At 49.8% G+C, this 15,843-nt stretch overlaps 2 protein-coding genes across 2 annotated transcripts in view; one reads left to right on the forward strand and one right to left on the reverse strand.

Annotated features, from left to right (window-relative positions):
* CACNB1 (calcium voltage-gated channel auxiliary subunit beta 1) overlaps positions 1-209 on the reverse strand; it is a 33,183-nt gene extending 32,974 nt beyond the window's left edge. Inside the window, exon 1 of the mRNA XM_019550273.1 lies at positions 17-209. Within this exon, the coding sequence (XP_019405818.1) occupies positions 17-103 (87 nt within the window). The 5' untranslated portion in view covers positions 104-209. The remainder of the gene's footprint in view (positions 1-16) is intronic.
* A 9,489-nt stretch (positions 210-9,698) lies between these two features.
* On the forward strand, positions 9,699-14,671 carry RPL19 (ribosomal protein L19). Its single transcript, XM_019550276.1, has 6 exons — positions 9,699-9,791; positions 10,097-10,203; positions 12,454-12,576; positions 12,814-12,934; positions 13,471-13,581; positions 14,475-14,671. Exons 1-6 carry the CDS (start codon positions 9,787-9,789, stop codon positions 14,596-14,598), a joined length of 591 nt encoding a protein of 196 aa, XP_019405821.1. The 5' UTR covers positions 9,699-9,786; the 3' UTR covers positions 14,599-14,671.
* Positions 14,672-15,843: the final 1,172 nt, after the last annotated feature.

Genomic DNA, 15,843 nt, shown 5'->3' on the forward strand with positions numbered 1-15,843 from the left:
GCCCGCCCGCGGTCACCTGCAGGCCCGGGTGCTCGAACACGTCCATCTGGATGTCCTGGCTGGAGCTGCACGGCGTCCTGGACATGCTGCCGTCCTGCACCATTGATCCCCGGGGCTGGGATCCCGCTCACGCCGGCCTCATGCTCCCGCCGCCGCTGCGCCCTCTCCCTGCGGCCCGAGCCGGAGCATCGCCCGCCCCTTCCCCCGGCAGACACAATGAGCCACACCCCCGGCCGGGCGGCCTGAGCAGGCGCCGCGGGGCTGGGGGCGCTGGCTTCGTCCCCTCGGGGCCAGGGTGGGCAGAGCCGCCCTCACCCCCTGCCTGTGGGGGCAATGTCCCGGCTGGCAAGTGGATGGCACGGGCCCCAGGGGCTGCCCTGCTTCGGCTGAGGGGTGGTGGCATTAGGAGGGCCCTTCTCACACAGGGCCCTCAGCTCTGGCCAGGCCAAGCCTCCAGCTGGGGTTATCTTATGGGAGGGGACCTCCCTACAATAAAGGCACCGTCCTTGTTCCCTGTCCAGCTCCTCGCTGGGACCAAGGCTCCTCCAATTCCCCTGTCTCTTCTCCCCTCTGGGCAGAAGTTCTGGGCTTGCCAATGGCTGGGTGCCTCTTTCCTTCCCCCCTGGGGGATGGGAGTGGCTTTGGGGATGTAATAGATCAGCACACCCTGCTGGCACAGTTGGCAAAGTGGCTCTGGATCTGCTCAGGTGTGCCAGGCTGGGCTCCCCCCAGGGCTAAGGGTTTGGGGCAGGTGGGATGCTCGCTGGTACCCTGTGGTCCCAAGCATACTGGTTACCATGGGTTCCACACTTGGGGATGCCCCTCATACCCAGGAAGCAGGGGCACCTGTGGCTGCCTCCTTGTGTTGTGTGAGGGATGCTTCTGAGGGCACAGAAAGGGGTTCCCAGCTGGACTGGATCACCTTGTCACCCAACAGAGCCAGCGTGGGCATCCATACCTTACTGCCCAGGATGTATGCACAGCCAGGGAGGCATGGCTGGGAATGGTACTGGCCCCCAAGGCAGCTCTCCGTACTCAAGACAGCTCCACCTCCCTGCTTGACTGTGTGTACTGTGGCATGACCACATGTAGCTCCAGCTAGCTCAGGTCTCCATTTCTTGGAGCACAAGACCGCCAGCCTTTCTACCACCTCTTCTCACCGTTTCTTCTGCCTGAACCTTCTTGAGAGCACCCTACCTCCTCTAGGGATCTCTGGGGACTCAATGTTTTTCTAAACAAACCATGTCTCACCGTGGTTCACTCCTGCTCCCTCTGAGCCTCTGTTTCCCAGCACAGACTGGGGAATAATGGTGGGTGCAAAGCGTCATGGGAAAGGACACCAAATGAGCCTGCATTCACGTCTTGAGATAGCTGAGGAAAACTCACATGGCTGGTGGGATCCGTGGTTCATTTGGAATGAGACTCATCTGCCCTTCCTCAGCCTCTCTTTCCTAACTGCCCTGCCACTTTGCTCTGTTGTCTCAGCCCCAAGGGCTAAGCATCAAGAAGTGCCAACACCAGACTAGTGAATGGTAGCACCGAGAGATACCCACTTGCATTGGCTACCAAGATAATAGCTCCCTCTGGCCATGGTTTGGGGAAACCGGATGAGTGTACCAAATGAGCCTTCAAGTGCTTGGTTTGGCTTGAGGAATGGTGTTAGGTGGGCATCCCTGGAGCCTGAAGCCTTTGGATGAATGGATCAGTGACAGGTTCTCCCCACTGCTTCCTCTCAATCAATGGTTCATAGCTCTCTCCATGATGACACAACTTCATGTGAGGTCTCTTGGGAGTCTACCAGCAACTGATCCAGTTTGTCACCACAGTTATCCTCACAATCCAATCAGAACTGAGTTGAGACACCCACCCCAACCCATGCTCTTCTCACGGTTCCCAGCACAGCCCTAGACAGCAATTCCCTTTAGCTGCAACTACTCAGCTGGATGCAGCTGTCAAAAGCCCCCCCATGTCTCATCACCCCTGTTAGTTCACTATCCAGGAGAAGTAGCTGTGGTGTGTTAGCTCATGACTGCAGGGCAAGGAGACTGAGGTGAAGAGACAGTACTTAATCCCAGTTTCAAAGGGGAGGGAGGACCCCACTCTCCAGCCCAGACAGGGGGCTCAAAACTGATCCCTCTGTTGCTGTTGAGAGTGGTGGACCCCTCCTAAGAACTGTCTCTTTCCTGGCCTTATTCCCCAGATAGATTGTCTTCAGGCAGCACAATCTGGGAGTTCAGGACATCCAACGCAAGACAGATTTTTCCATTATTAGAACCCATCTATCATTGACAGTCAGAGGTGCCTGTGTCTGCAGCACTGACGTACCAAATCATGCTTCATCTCTGCCATACAGGCTGGGGAAATGAGGCAGGGAGACAAGTGATTTGGCCAAGGTCAAGCAGCTGATCAGTGGCAGGGCCAAGAATACAGCCTTGAAGTCTTGACAGGCTTTCAGTGCTAGATCCCACAGTATAGGAGGGTGAGGATCCAGTCTGGAGGACATCAGAACCACCCTTGATCCTTTATTTCAAACCCTAGATCAATCAAGGTTCATTGATTTTCTTCTCACCCTTTGCGTATTGCATTCTTGCTCCCAGATGAGAGGGAAGGAGCTGGAGCAGCCAGCTCTCATGCAATTTCTGCCCCAGCAGGAAGCACAAGGTGCCTGATCTTGGCTCCTGTCTTGTCTCTTTGCAAGATCCCCCATGTACAGAAGGATTATGACCCTACAACATTCCTTTGATCCCTCTGAGCACCAATGCCACTGGAAGCAGGCATCTAGGGAGAGAAAAAATGCTGGAGAACGTGGTGATCTGGACACAGCCCCACCACAGTTTGGTGACTTCACTTGGATGTGACCCTCCCATTGCATGAAGAAGCTTGCTTTCCCTCCCCTCCCTGCTAGACTGGACACTAGAGATGGGTTCAAGCCAAAGACCCAGATCTAAGCAGCTCCAAGCTCTTGGAGATGCCCCCTACTCGTCGTCTTCTGACATGGGGGCTGGAGTGAAGTGATCTCCCCAGACCAACTGCAGCTGGGACCTTGGGAGAAGGCAGCCCTTTAGGGAAACACTTTGTAGATCCTGCTAGGGGAAGAGAGATGGTTGTCACTGAAGCTACTCTCCTTCCCCAGAGAGTTCACCAGACCTCAGTCTGGCTCCCCTCTCCAGCATGGGTCTGTTTGTGCAGAGCTGATCTGATAATGTCCTGAGAGGAGCAATGTGCTTAGCATCTTGGGAAGCTGTGGCTGTTTCCTAGACATTATTCTGCTGGCTTAAGTTACCCCCTCCCACCCCAGTCCACACCAACAGCTGGTCTTCTCCAAGGGATCCTGGCAGTGAAAAGAAGCCGGCTTGGAAGAGTTGGGGCTGTGGGGAGCCACAAGCAAGGGACTGGCATGGTGGGAGAGAGATGGCAGGGATAAATAGTGAGCGCTATGGATCAGGAGGTAGAGAGGTATGGAAGGTCAGAGGGAATGGAAGGGAAACAGACAGAGCAGCAGCAAGTTGGAGGAAGGGAAATGAATGCACAAACCACAGGCAGCTGCGTGGGAGTGTAATGCAATTACAATCCCTCTTCCTTTATGCTGCCAGAGCATTTCTCCTCACAAGGCAGGCTCCCCACCCCTGCATCCAAGTAGTAAACACTGCAACGCTGAGCGTGTGGTACAACAGTAGTGCCCTGGTGGACTGCTGACATGGGGCAGCCCAGGTTTGGCTCAAGCCTAGCCCAGATGCTAACAATATTACTAGATGCCACAACCTTTATCCCTGAAACAATACAAGATCAAATATTGAGTCAACATCTTTTGAACCCAAGTTCTTGCAAATAAATGCAGCCACTTCTGGGTGGTGCAGGGAACCTTCTGCTACCAAAAATCCATTGGATCAATGAAACTTGGTGCAAGGGGCTAATGGAGACATTGAAAAGCATGGAGTTCAGACAGTCCATTTTATTTCCTTATGGAGTCAGGGCAAAGAGAATGTGACTGCCCTCTCCAGTGTGTGTAAATGCTGCCACGCCAAATCTGAGCTGCATTCCAGCCCCTTTATTTCATGGGGGAAATAAGGCAAGAAGGCAGGTGGATTTGCACCTTACAGACTAACTCATTCAGAGATGCGTAAGTTTCCGTAAGCGCAGCAGCTCACTTCATCAGGTGCTACAAAGGGAAAATAATAAAACAGACAGACCTCCCCATGAGGGAGGGTGCACAGGGTGCAGCAGCACTCTCCTGCAGCAGAGCTGTCCAGGTTCTTGATGGTGGCGGTTCTGCATGCCACATGGGCTACGGACCCCCAGCATTCCTGTAGCTGTGCGCACAACCCGGCCCTCCCCCACCACATGCGCTGTCCAGGCAGCTCACTTTCTTCCCACTGCACATGGAGCACAAGCAGCACAGACTCACCTCTTACAGCATAGGCAGCCCAGATTACCCTCCACCATGTACGCAGCACCCTCCTGCCATCTGGCCCCATCCTCAGGAGCAAAGGCAAGAACCAGAAGCTAAAGGAAGGTGAGGTGGGGTGGGGAGCCTGGTCACTCCAGCCACTGGAGCAGTGGGGCCAGGAGTATCTGTGTGGACTGCATATTAACCTCTCAGCTGCCTTAGATGGCCCAGGGGTCACCAGCTGCACAGCCCTGTTCTACAGGGGTTATGAAAAAATATTTACCTTCCTCTGAACAAGCCCCATGTAACTGGCTCTGAGTGTCATGGATGTGTATTTCTATTTTTGTTTCTCTGTAGCATCAGTGGGACAGAGTCCTGGAAGGGGTGGGCCAAAGGTCCCAACCAAAGACATTCCCCTGTCTAAGGACACTCCAGATTTTGGTGTTTGTTTTATAAGAACGAGGAGTTGGTTTTTAAACAGAAAAAATCTGTGTTTATCCGTGTTTTTCTCTCAGAATGGACCAAAAATCTGTTCCTTTCAGGTCTCCTTCTCATACCATATGTTGATCATTTTACATCAGCCAGAAACAAAATGAACTGTTAGAAACTTGTCTGAATACTTAACAAGCAGGCACAGATAATTTTTTTCCCCTGGTAATTTCTTCCAAATTTCAGTCCTTTAAGGGATGGGAAAAACACAAAACACAAACTAACCGTTGCAAAAATGTCAGACTTTGGTGCTTTATAATATCTAGTTTAGTAAACAAACAACAGCAACAAAATGAAGTTTGTATCCAAGGGGAAGCTCTATTATATCACTTGTTGCAAATGCCACAACTGGAGAATCCCTTGTAATTGTTAGCATGATTCCTATCTGTGCATTTTATTTGTACCAGTTTATCCCTTTTTTTCCCCTCAGGAATTCTTCACTTTCTGATCCTGGAGGGGTATCTCAAATTCTTACCTTTCTGCATTATATCTTCCTTAATCAAGGAAAGACAGCTATCATCTCCGAGCCTGAATCTGACCCCCGTGATTCCACTCTTCCATTATGACTTTGTGGACACCCTCTGGGTTGACAGTTATAAGGAGGGATGGGGCACACACAATTTCACTATCTTAGTTTCTCCCATGGTAAAATGGTTGCATTGGTACTTATCAATCTTACAAAGGACTTGTGAATATTAAGTAAGGCTGACACAGTGCTGTGAAGATGCAAAGCTCTTCACAGATGCCAATCCTTATCAAGTGAGAAGCAAGGATTTCTTTGGGTGATATCTTTTAATGGACCAACTGCCTAGTTGGGATACAGCTAGACAAGTTTTCAAATGAAAGACATTCTTCATCCTACAGTTCCTGGCTCAGAGTCCTGTGTTTGTGTCACCATACCTGATTCTTCACACAACTCCTGCTAGAAATGCTACTTTGGATAAACTGCTCAGTGCTGTTTAATAGCTCCTTACTGGATGTGGGTCATAGGACACAAAGTAAGCAGAAGGTCTCACAATCCCTGAACAACCACCCTGTCCTGGATGTCAGGATCCTGCACAACCTTAGTACCCACAGCCGTATGTGGCCCTAAACCTAACACCTGAAGAATATCTGGTATTCAAAAGCTGGTCTAACTTTATCCCAACTACACAGTTGGTTCCAGAAAAGATACCACAGAAAAAAATCTTTGCCTCACATAATTCCTGGACTATCATGGCTACAACATCACTCTAACACTACCAATCCTTATTAAAGCACCATTACCATCAGCAGGATTGACATGAAAAATAGGATCCCCACTTTTTCATCATCATCATCATCACTCCATTGACCACAAGCAAAAAAGATGGGACTTCCAAACACAGAGATGGAAGCTACACCCTAGAGTCCTGTATTCCAGCCCCCTGCTCAAACCATTAGACTGCACCATACCCTTTTAAGGTGACATCAGACACTGAGAGCCCTGGTGAGTAATGAGCTACAGTGGATGGATGTTGGAGAAATGAAGATCCTATTTTCAAGTAACAACATGGAAAACTGGAGTTAAATGTCAGGGGAAAAAAATCTTTCCTACAGTATGCTAGAGGCAAGGATTTTTGTGGGTGGTATCTTTTATTGGACCAACTGCATGGTTGGGATAGACTTAGACAAGGTTTTGAATTCAGTGCATTCTTCTCAGATTTCTACAGTAGCTGTTCTGAAAGGCTGTGAGTAGTTTAGATTAGGGGTTTTCAACCTTTTTAAATAAGTGTACCCCCAGCAGCTGGACACAGAGTGGTGGGGGGGGTTGGCACATGGCTGGATGCAGGGGGGCAGGGGTGGCGCATGGCCAGATGGGGAGGTTGGGGGTGGCGCATAGCCAGATGCAGAGTGACAGCAGCGTGGGGCGGTGGGCGGAAGTGGCAGCTGAGGCATCCCCCCACCCCCCCCATTGGCGCCTGTGCAGCCCACAGAGGGCCGCTGTTGCCCTTGCCCCCCTGGTCCTGGGAGTCAGTGGCGCTGGGTGGTGGTGCTCTGTCCCCACCTGCCTGCCCATGCATACCCCCTAGGGACTTTCCAAGTACCCCTGGTTGACAACCCCTGGTTTAGCTGTATGAAGAGTCTCAGAACTCTTACGTTCCATTTTTAGGTTTAACATTGCTTGAGTTTCGTTTTCAGGTGATCACCCATATCCAAGGAAATACAAGCTAAATATATGCAGGATTAGGTTGATCTTTAATGGACAGTCCCACTTCTTGGCTTAGAGCCCTTTGCTTATGTCACTATATCTGATCCTTCACACAACTGCTGGAAATGCCACTTTGGACAAGCTGCTCAGTGCTGTTTAGTGCTTCCTTATTGTGTGAGAGTCACAGGACACAAAGCAGTAAGGACAGGGCCTCACTTGAAGCCCTGCATAATCATTCTACCCTGGCATCACACAGCCCTGCACAACTTTAGTGCCTGTAGCTCCACTTCGTCCCTAAATCCCAGTACCCACTGCCTTATCATTTTGGCACTCTGTCCCTATCCAGGCCTATGAATCTGACCCTCTAATACCTCTCCTCAATCTGCCCCTCTCAGCCTGCCATGTCTCATGCCTAGTAGCGTAACAAAGGCTGGGTGAACTGGGCATGAACCCCAGGAGCAAATGGAGCTGGGGTTGGGGTTTCACCCTCTGATCTCCCTTGCAATCTGCACCTTTCCTGCATCAACTCTGGTTCTAGCAGCAAGAAAGGCGGAGAAGCAGAGGCTGGAGGTTGGCTGCTGCTAAGGGAGATGTCACTTCCTTTTTGCCACTGAAAATCAGTGGGTTTTTGGCTGCTTGACATGCATGTTGGCAGCCAAAAAAGGTGACATCTCTCCCAGCAGCAACAAACCTCCAGTCACTTCTCCTGTGCTGAGACCACTGCTCTGTCTTCCCTGCTGCTACAGCCAGAACCGGGAAGGTGCAGGGTGTAATACTTCCCAGAGCACAGCACTGATCAGCTACAACTCTGCTTGTGCCCACTCTTGGCAGGGACTATCTTGCGGCCTGCTTCCTGACTGCCCTCAAATCTGACCCCAGGGATTGCTCAACTGGGTGCTGCATCACCTCAGGGTGCCCTGAGATCCTTTGAAGGGTGCTGCAGAGTGCCACGTCATGGTAGCACTGTGAGGTGTGCACATGCAAGTCACAAGATTAAACTGCTCCAATAAGGATCTTCAGGGTTAAGGCCACTCCACCCTGCTGCAGGCTTTCAGCTCCTTGCAACAGGAGACCTGCTTTAGGATTTTTCTGTAGCCAAATCAAAAAATGGAGTGAAAGCAAAGAGCTTCAGGGATATAGGTTATAGCCATGGTGGTCTAAGAAGATAGGCAAACAAGGTTCTTTGGGTAAATCCGATATATTTTATTAGATCAACTAAAATAGCTGGAAAATATCTTCTTTGGTTTCAGGTATAAACAACCCATCATGAGGCTGAGGAAGCATCTGCAGTTGGCCTGTGCTCTTCCTGGATGGAACAGAAAAGAAGCCAGAGGAGAGTATGCATGCAAGAAAGTTGGTGAGAATGCAAACTGAGGTATTGGGGGTGGAAGGGGTAAGGGGAATGAATGTAGACCTGGTGATAAGAATACAGCTGGTAAATAGTAGAGAGGTTACCTGGGGTGTCAGATGTTAGGCAGGTTATGATGTGTCATAAATCCAATGTCTATGTTTAGTCCATAATTTGTTGTATACAGTAGGTTGATGAAGTTTGTAGGCTCATCTGTGAAAGGTGTTTTGTAAATTCCCTTTGAGGATTAGAATTGAGAGACTGGAGAGAGAGGGGTTCTCTTGTGAGAAATGTGCAACAACTGCACACCAGAATGAACACACACTGAAAATTGATCAAAGACAAGAAGACCCAATTACCGGTGGGGACACATTTTTCAGAAGCAAACCACTCTCTCCAATCTCAGTTCAAATCCTCAAAGGGAATTTACAAAACCCCTTTCACAGAGGAGCCTGTGAACTTCACTTCTTCAAACTACCAGATACAAAAAATCATGGACTAAGTATAGATATTGGATTGATGACACACTATAACCTGCCTGACATCTGACACCTCAGGTAACTTCTCTACTATTTGCCAGCTATATTCTTACCACCAGGTCGACATTCCTCTCTTCTCCTGTCTCTCACCCATTCCCTGCCTCAGTTTGCAGTGTCTCTTGAGTGGCTTTCCCACATGCATACTGGCCTCTGGCTTTTAGTCTCCTCCATCTAAGAAGGGCACAGACTAACTACAGGTGCTTCCTTAGCCTGACAAAGGGCATTTGTGCCGGAAAGCCTGCAAAGAAGAATTTTTCCAACTAGTTCGTCTAATAAAAGATATTACACTTACCCAAAGCAAAGAGCTGGCATCTTCCAGGAGTGTAAAAATGCTGAGCCCCAATATCTTCCCCTCCACCTCCCCACAGTCCCAGGTCTTGAGGTTGCTCCCCCAAACCCCAGCTGCCCCCAGCCCAGCCCGCCGCGCCCCCGCGTGGCCAGGAGCCTCCAACGCCCCCCCCCCAGCACTGCACCAAACAGCACAACACCCACGTGACACACTGAGCTCACCACCCCTCAGTGCGCAGGCGCAGTCAACACTGGGCTAGTCCGGACAAGGCCCACCACGTGGTCATCGCGCATGCGCCGCTCTTCCTCGGACCGTACCATGCCTTAACTCGTGGGGGAGCTAGGTTTGACCCTCCTGGTTCCGGTTGAACCCTTACACTCAGAACGGGCTTTCATCCTTTTTCGTCTTCAAGGACCAGGTTCCGGAGGGAGGCGGCCAACGCGGGTCCGAAGGGTAGGGAAAACTGGGGCACAATGGTACATCCCCCTCCCCCCCTCCGCGCAGTGGTAGTGGGAGCGGCCGAAGCTACAGTCTCTTCCTTTCCGCTCTGGGGCCGCCGCCGCCATGAGGTGAGGGCGCGCGCTGTGCTTGGGCCCGCGGCGAGAAAATCCCCCTCCCCATCGGCGCGCGGGGTGTGGAATGGGAGCGGCCCGCTGGGATCGGGGCGCGGGGAGGGGGGCGCTGGGATTCCCTCCATCTGCGGCAGGGCCCGTTGGTCTTGTCCTCACTCCCCCACTCCCGGCTGCGGCGCCACGTGGCCGCCCTGGGACCCCCTCCTAGTGCGCGGGACCCGCGAGCGCTGCTCGATCCCCTGCCCCAGGCCCGCGGGCTGCCCGAGCTCGCCGTGACCCTCGCCTTTCCCCCCGCCCCGCAGCATGCTTCGGCTCCAGAAGAGGCTGGCCTCCAGCGTCCTGCGCTGCGGCAAGAAGAAGGTCTGGCTCGACCCCAACGAGACCAATGAGATCGCCAATGCCAACTCGCGTGAGTGCCCTGCTCGCCTGCCGCACAGCTTCAGGGGCATGACGTAGAGCTGCCCCAGGCGGGCTCAGTCCTCTCATCCGCACCACCAGGACCTCCTCCTAGGCAGCCTCCTCCTGGTCCTTGCCAAGCTAGAGACTTGTCGGGCCTGGAGGGCCTATTTGGTGTGTGGTACATGGTTGTGGGACTAGGCCCATCACGGAGAAGATAAGCCTCCCTGAATAAGAGAGGCCGCTCGGGACACAGCAGCTGAATACATGGGACAGCAAAAACGGGGACAGGGATGAGGTAGCTGGTTAATAACTAGGTCTTCAGCTGTGACCTGGAAGGAGGCTCTGGCCAGGAGGGCAGTGGAAATAATTTGGGGGCTGTGGCATGTGACTGACAAGGAGAGGCTGAGGGAACTGGGCTTATTGAGTCTAGAGAAGAGGAGCCTGCGAGGGGATTTAATAGCAGCCTTGAGCTTCCTGAAGTGGGGTTTGAAAGAGGATGGAGCTGGACTGTTCTCAGTAGTGGCAGGTGACAGAACAAGGGGCAGTGGTCTCAAGTTGCAGCAAAGGAAGCTGAAGTTGGATGCTAGGAGTGGGGTAAAGCAATGGAACAGGTTACCCAGAGGCTGTGGACTCTCCATCGTTGGAGGTTTTTAAGGCCCAGCTAGACAAAGTGTTGGCTGGGGTGATCTAGTTGGGGATGGTCCTGCATGGAGTGGGGGGTTGGATCAGTTAACTCCCACCCTAACTAATTGTGATTCTATGACCCCTGAGGATGATGGGACCATCTTGCTGTCTGTTCATGTCTCCAGACAGAATTTTTGTAGGGCAATGTCTGCTGGTTCCTCAGACTTGTTTGAGGGCCAGTGGGCACTCTGGCTGGCATGCTTTGTGCAGTGTCCCAGCTCAGTATCCCCAGCTTGGTGCACTTGTTTTAAATCTATGCTATTCACTCCTGTCCCTATTTTGTCTTTTATTTGTCCCAAGTGGTCAGTAGTGTGCTCTTAGTGGCCCACTTCAGGGGGGAGGGGGGCTTATAGCGCTTCCTGGGTCCTTTGGCCCGCATTCTGGAGCAGCTCATCAAACAGGCTATGTCGCATGGTGGCAGAGAAGGGATGCTGAAAGAGTGAACAGGGTGTGACTGGGCTTTTTTTCCCCAGGGTTCAGTTTTTAAGAGGTGGTTAAGTCCAGTTGCTCAATTTCTTCACAAGTTATTTTAGATTAGGCTTTATTGAAAGGCTTCTTTGACTGGGGGGGTGGGGGGAGCCTGTAGTAGTTGCCTTCCCATGTGAAGTGCAAATGATAAAAGGCTAAATTTGTTGAGGTTCTTCTGAATCATCAGTGAGGGCCTAGCTGTGCTCTCCCAAGACAGATGGCCAGCAGGGAGACTGCTGACACTTGGTGTTAAGTAGGAGAGGCAGGGCTGGAAGGGAACTTCAGAGGTCATCTAATCCAGCCCCCTGCTATTAAAGGATCATCTCCATCCAAACCATCTTATCTGAACTATAATCTAAACTCTGCATAAGACTACTGTCAGCCCTGATGCAACACAGACCTCATACGCTAACCTGCCAGAGGTAAATTAGAGGAACCAGGGCAGCCGATGTCCTGCTTCTATGAAATGTTGTCAGTATATGTTCAAGATATTCTGGGTTGAGGCCCATGCTCCAGAACCAGAAATACAGGTGATATAACAGTTAATGTAAAAACAGTAGGGAATAGCAGTATATCCTTGCTTAGAGCAAGCTCACTGTTCAGTTGGGCTATCAGTTCCAGTAAGTAGAAGAAAGGCAGAAGCTAAACATGTAGAACATCCTGTAAATGGTCACTATTTCATTGAAATCCATATTGCTGTATCTAGGAGGCTGTTTCTTTTGGTGAACTGTAGGAGTGCCAATATGTCCAGCTGAGGAAAGGGTTCTCTGTAAATAAGGTCAAAATCAGACTTGGAACAGGGGCTCAAGGAGAGAAACTCCCATTGCTCCACTGAATTTAACATAGATTACTTCAAATTATGGGCCAACCCCAGCTTTCAAGTTTGGATATGTGAAGTCTACACAAGTCCTTCAAAGAGGAGGGCATCAGGGAAGCAGCTTTTTAATCTGTCTGTGTACTCTGTTGAAGGTTCTCTCCTTCCATTTGCTTGGACTTTAGCTGGGCAGATCCTTGATGTTGCACTCTCCTTTAACTTGTACTCTCCTATCAATCTTCTTTCTTTTGAGGCTCTGAATGCAGATGTTTTCTTTTTTTTTTTTTTTTTCAGGTCAGCAGATCAGGAAACTGATCAAAGATGGTCTGATCATCCGCAAACCTGTAACCGTTCACTCACGTGCCAGATGCCGGAAGAATACCCTAGCCCGCCGAAAGGGCAGGCACATGGGCATTGGTAAGTACTGGCTTCCTTTTTTCCCCACCCAAAAAAGCTGGAGGGAGAATTAAATGTCTAGCAGTACTCTGAATTTCGTACGGATGGGATTTACAGACAAACCTGTGTACTCGGGGCATGGGAGAAAAGGACAAAGCAGAGTCCTGAGGAAGCGGAGTTGTTAAGCACATTGGCAAGGACATTCGGTTGTACTTAACTGTGTTCTAGCTCTGTAGCATCTTTCTCTCCTGCTCCCAGGTAAGAGGAAGGGTACAGCCAATGCTCGTATGCCAGAGAAGGTGACCTGGATGAGGAGAATGAGAATTCTGAGGCGTCTGCTTCGTAGATACAGGGAGTCTAAGAAGATCGATCGCCATATGTAAGCCTTAAAGCCTAGTGAATACAGTTGCACTACTTTGTTAGTGTGCACACATGGGGGAGGGGGGAATTTATGGCTCCTATTTGCAGCCTTTATTGTGCAAAACTTTAGCATCAGTCTCATTTTACATGTGAACCCACAAATGCCAAAGAGCAAAGCTGAGAGAGATTAAATGGGTTCTTTATGTAGAAGATGGCAAATACCATTTTTGTAGGTTAAAAAAGCTGGTAAACTGCAGAATGACCCTGGGTCTAATGGTTCATGAGACCCGCCCCATTTGTTGTTGTTAGGAAAGGGCACTGTGTGTGAGGGTACCTTTTTTTAATGAATCCAACTGTAGTACAGCACCTTTCAGCCTGCGGATATGAAGGCGACTGAAGCCATCGCGTCAGCTGCAAACAGACAGAATTACACTGTATGTTGTGTAATGGAGGCCATTGTGGAAACCCTGCAGTAGCTTGCATTTCTGTCTTGCACCAGGTACTACCTGCAGCGTAGCAGGCTTGCTCATTCCTCCCCTGTCCTGTCCCCTGTAGGTATCACAGTCTGTACCTGAAGGTCAAGGGTAATGTGTTCAAGAACAAGCGGATCCTGATGGAGCACATCCACAAACTTAAGGCAGACAAGGCCCGCAAGAAGCTTCTGGCGTAAGTCTTGTCACTATTAACCATCTTGTGTGTAGGCTGAAGACGTGTAGGGAGGGGGCTGTGATAGAGCTCAGTACCAGTTGTAGTCATTCCATTTTGTGCTTATGTTAAGAGTGCAGCAGGCTGCAGTGGGAAAGAATCTGAATGAAAGTATAGAGAGAGACCAGAGGCATGAAATTCATCAGTGTCTCTTCACTAGCAGAGCCAGGTCTAAACTAGAATAGTCATGCTGATTATAGTGATGTCTGGTAGAAATGCAATTGCAGTCGCGCAAGCAGATACATGGTTATAAATGTTCATGTGAATAGAAAGCAATACAAGCTATCCTGGTAGCTTGTGCCACTACATGCATTTATGACTGCATTCAAGTTAGGAAGTTTTCCCAATATAGCTGAACCAGCAAAACTTCCAAGTGTAGACCCTTAAGACAAAGTGGACTTTATTTTTTTTAGCACTCGTGTAGTTTTGTGTATGGGTATTATAAAGTGGTCTGGCTTGAAGACTTCAACAATAGAACTAGATGACACTTTTTAAACAAGCTTTCCCCTTCATGGCTGTGTAATATAGTAGTAATGTTTGTTCTGCTATGGAAATTGCACATCCCCTGAAGAATTGTCCCAGGCCCTGGCTATCCAAAATTTCTAGCTTATCCTATGTTTCTAGCTGCATATTGGATAAAATTCTCCCCTGGGAGAAGGGGATATTAATTCAGTTAAAGGATGACTAGGTTCCAGGTTCTAGAATAACTAATTTTTAGTCATTGGTCTAATGAGATTAACGAGAATATGCCCTTGCGAGTCCAGCCAAGTAGGGAATTTCAGGGAGTTGAGTAAAGAGCCAGCTGGCCTTTGTGCTGACCTCTGTATGCTGATGAAACGTAATCTCTTCCCTAGTGACCAGGCTGAAGCTCGTAGGTCCAAGACCAAGGAAGCTCGTAAGCGTCGTGAAGAACGTCTGCAAGCCAAGAAGGAAGAAATCATTAAGACCCTCTCCAAGGAGGAGGAAACAAAGAAGTAAACCTTGGCTGTTGTGTGTACATAGTGCTTTCCATCAAAGGTTGCTATTCAATAAACCTTCCACATACAGAGTGTTTTGCTTGTATCTGGTTTTTTTTTTTTTTTTCTTCTTTTCCTTTATTGGTTGACCTGAGTGGTGATTCAGAAGGAGTGACATTTTTGTAGGAGTGACCTTTTCCAAAGTAAAAAGTCGTTCATTGCAGATATTGTAGTGGAGGCTGCCTTTTGGCAAGCACCCTCCCTCAGTGCCACTCCAATTCCTTCCTCTTACCTGATTGCTACTCCTGCTTTCTGCTTCTTGCCCTATCTAGCCAGTGCAGCCTATCCCCACCCCAATCTGCTAGGTGCCACGCATGGGCTGCCCATGCCACATGTGGCACTTGAGCTGCAAGTTAGCCACCTCTGTTCTATTACACAAGCTCTGGGGTCTAATGACTTGTGGCTTGCATTAAAAGTGTGAGCAGCACATTCAGAATATCTCTAGCATCTAGGGGCAGGCAGTGAGAAGCTCATTGGCTGGAGGAAGGCCCTGGAGCTTAGGACAAAGGTTTACAAAGAAGTTTTTGCTGCTAACTTCCTGTGGCAAGACACCTATTGGCGACTGATCCCTCCGTGGAGGCGTCTCATGTTGGCAGGGAAGTAGCTAGGGTCAGAAGAAGTTGGGGCCAAGGGCATGTCCACAAATGAAGATTGATGTGAGGTCTTGTGAAGAAAGATCCTCCTGGGGAAAATGGTAATGTGCAGTTTGTCATGTTAGGGCAGCAGTTAGATTTCAGCTTTTCCTCCGGGTACTAGGTACCTGTTGCATGAATCTAAAGCTTGTATGCAGGACACTTAAGGAGATCTTTGCACTGCATTCTTTTTTACAGTACATGGGGAAGAGTAGAAGGGAGTATGCTTCTGGCACACTTGTGCCTGGGTGCATGCTTATGAACCTCTGATACCTGTGCTTCCAGCTGCATATTGGGTAAAAACTTTCCAGTTTAGTCATGACCTCATGTTCCTCCCCATCTTATGATTGAGAATGTATCCATAGATGGTTAGATCTATGGAGAAAGCCCATCATGCATGACAGCATTTTCAGAGGTCAGAGACAACCTTTATCCTTGTCTGCTAGGGCTCAGTTACTTGAGCATCAGAAGCTTATATGCATAAATGGAGCACAGCTGTCTGTAGTATAGTCAGTACAGCCCTGTTGACAACTCCTCTTGGTTTTAGAGATCTTGCCTACTGTGGCTGGAATTAA

This window comes from Crocodylus porosus, unplaced genomic scaffold (genome assembly GCF_001723895.1).
Source record: "Crocodylus porosus isolate Cpor-Errol unplaced genomic scaffold, CroPor_comp1, whole genome shotgun sequence".
Classification (NCBI taxonomy): domain Eukaryota; kingdom Metazoa; phylum Chordata; order Crocodylia; family Crocodylidae; genus Crocodylus; species Crocodylus porosus.

Coding starts and splice junctions, on each gene's coding strand:
- RPL19 (XM_019550276.1), top strand. Junction 12,577..12,813: donor GGGCAGGCACATGGGCATTG/GTAAGTACTGGC, acceptor TCCTGCTCCCAG/GTAAGAGGAAGGGTACAGCC. Junction 13,582..14,474: donor GCCCGCAAGAAGCTTCTGGC/GTAAGTCTTGTC, acceptor TCTCTTCCCTAG/TGACCAGGCTGAAGCTCGTA.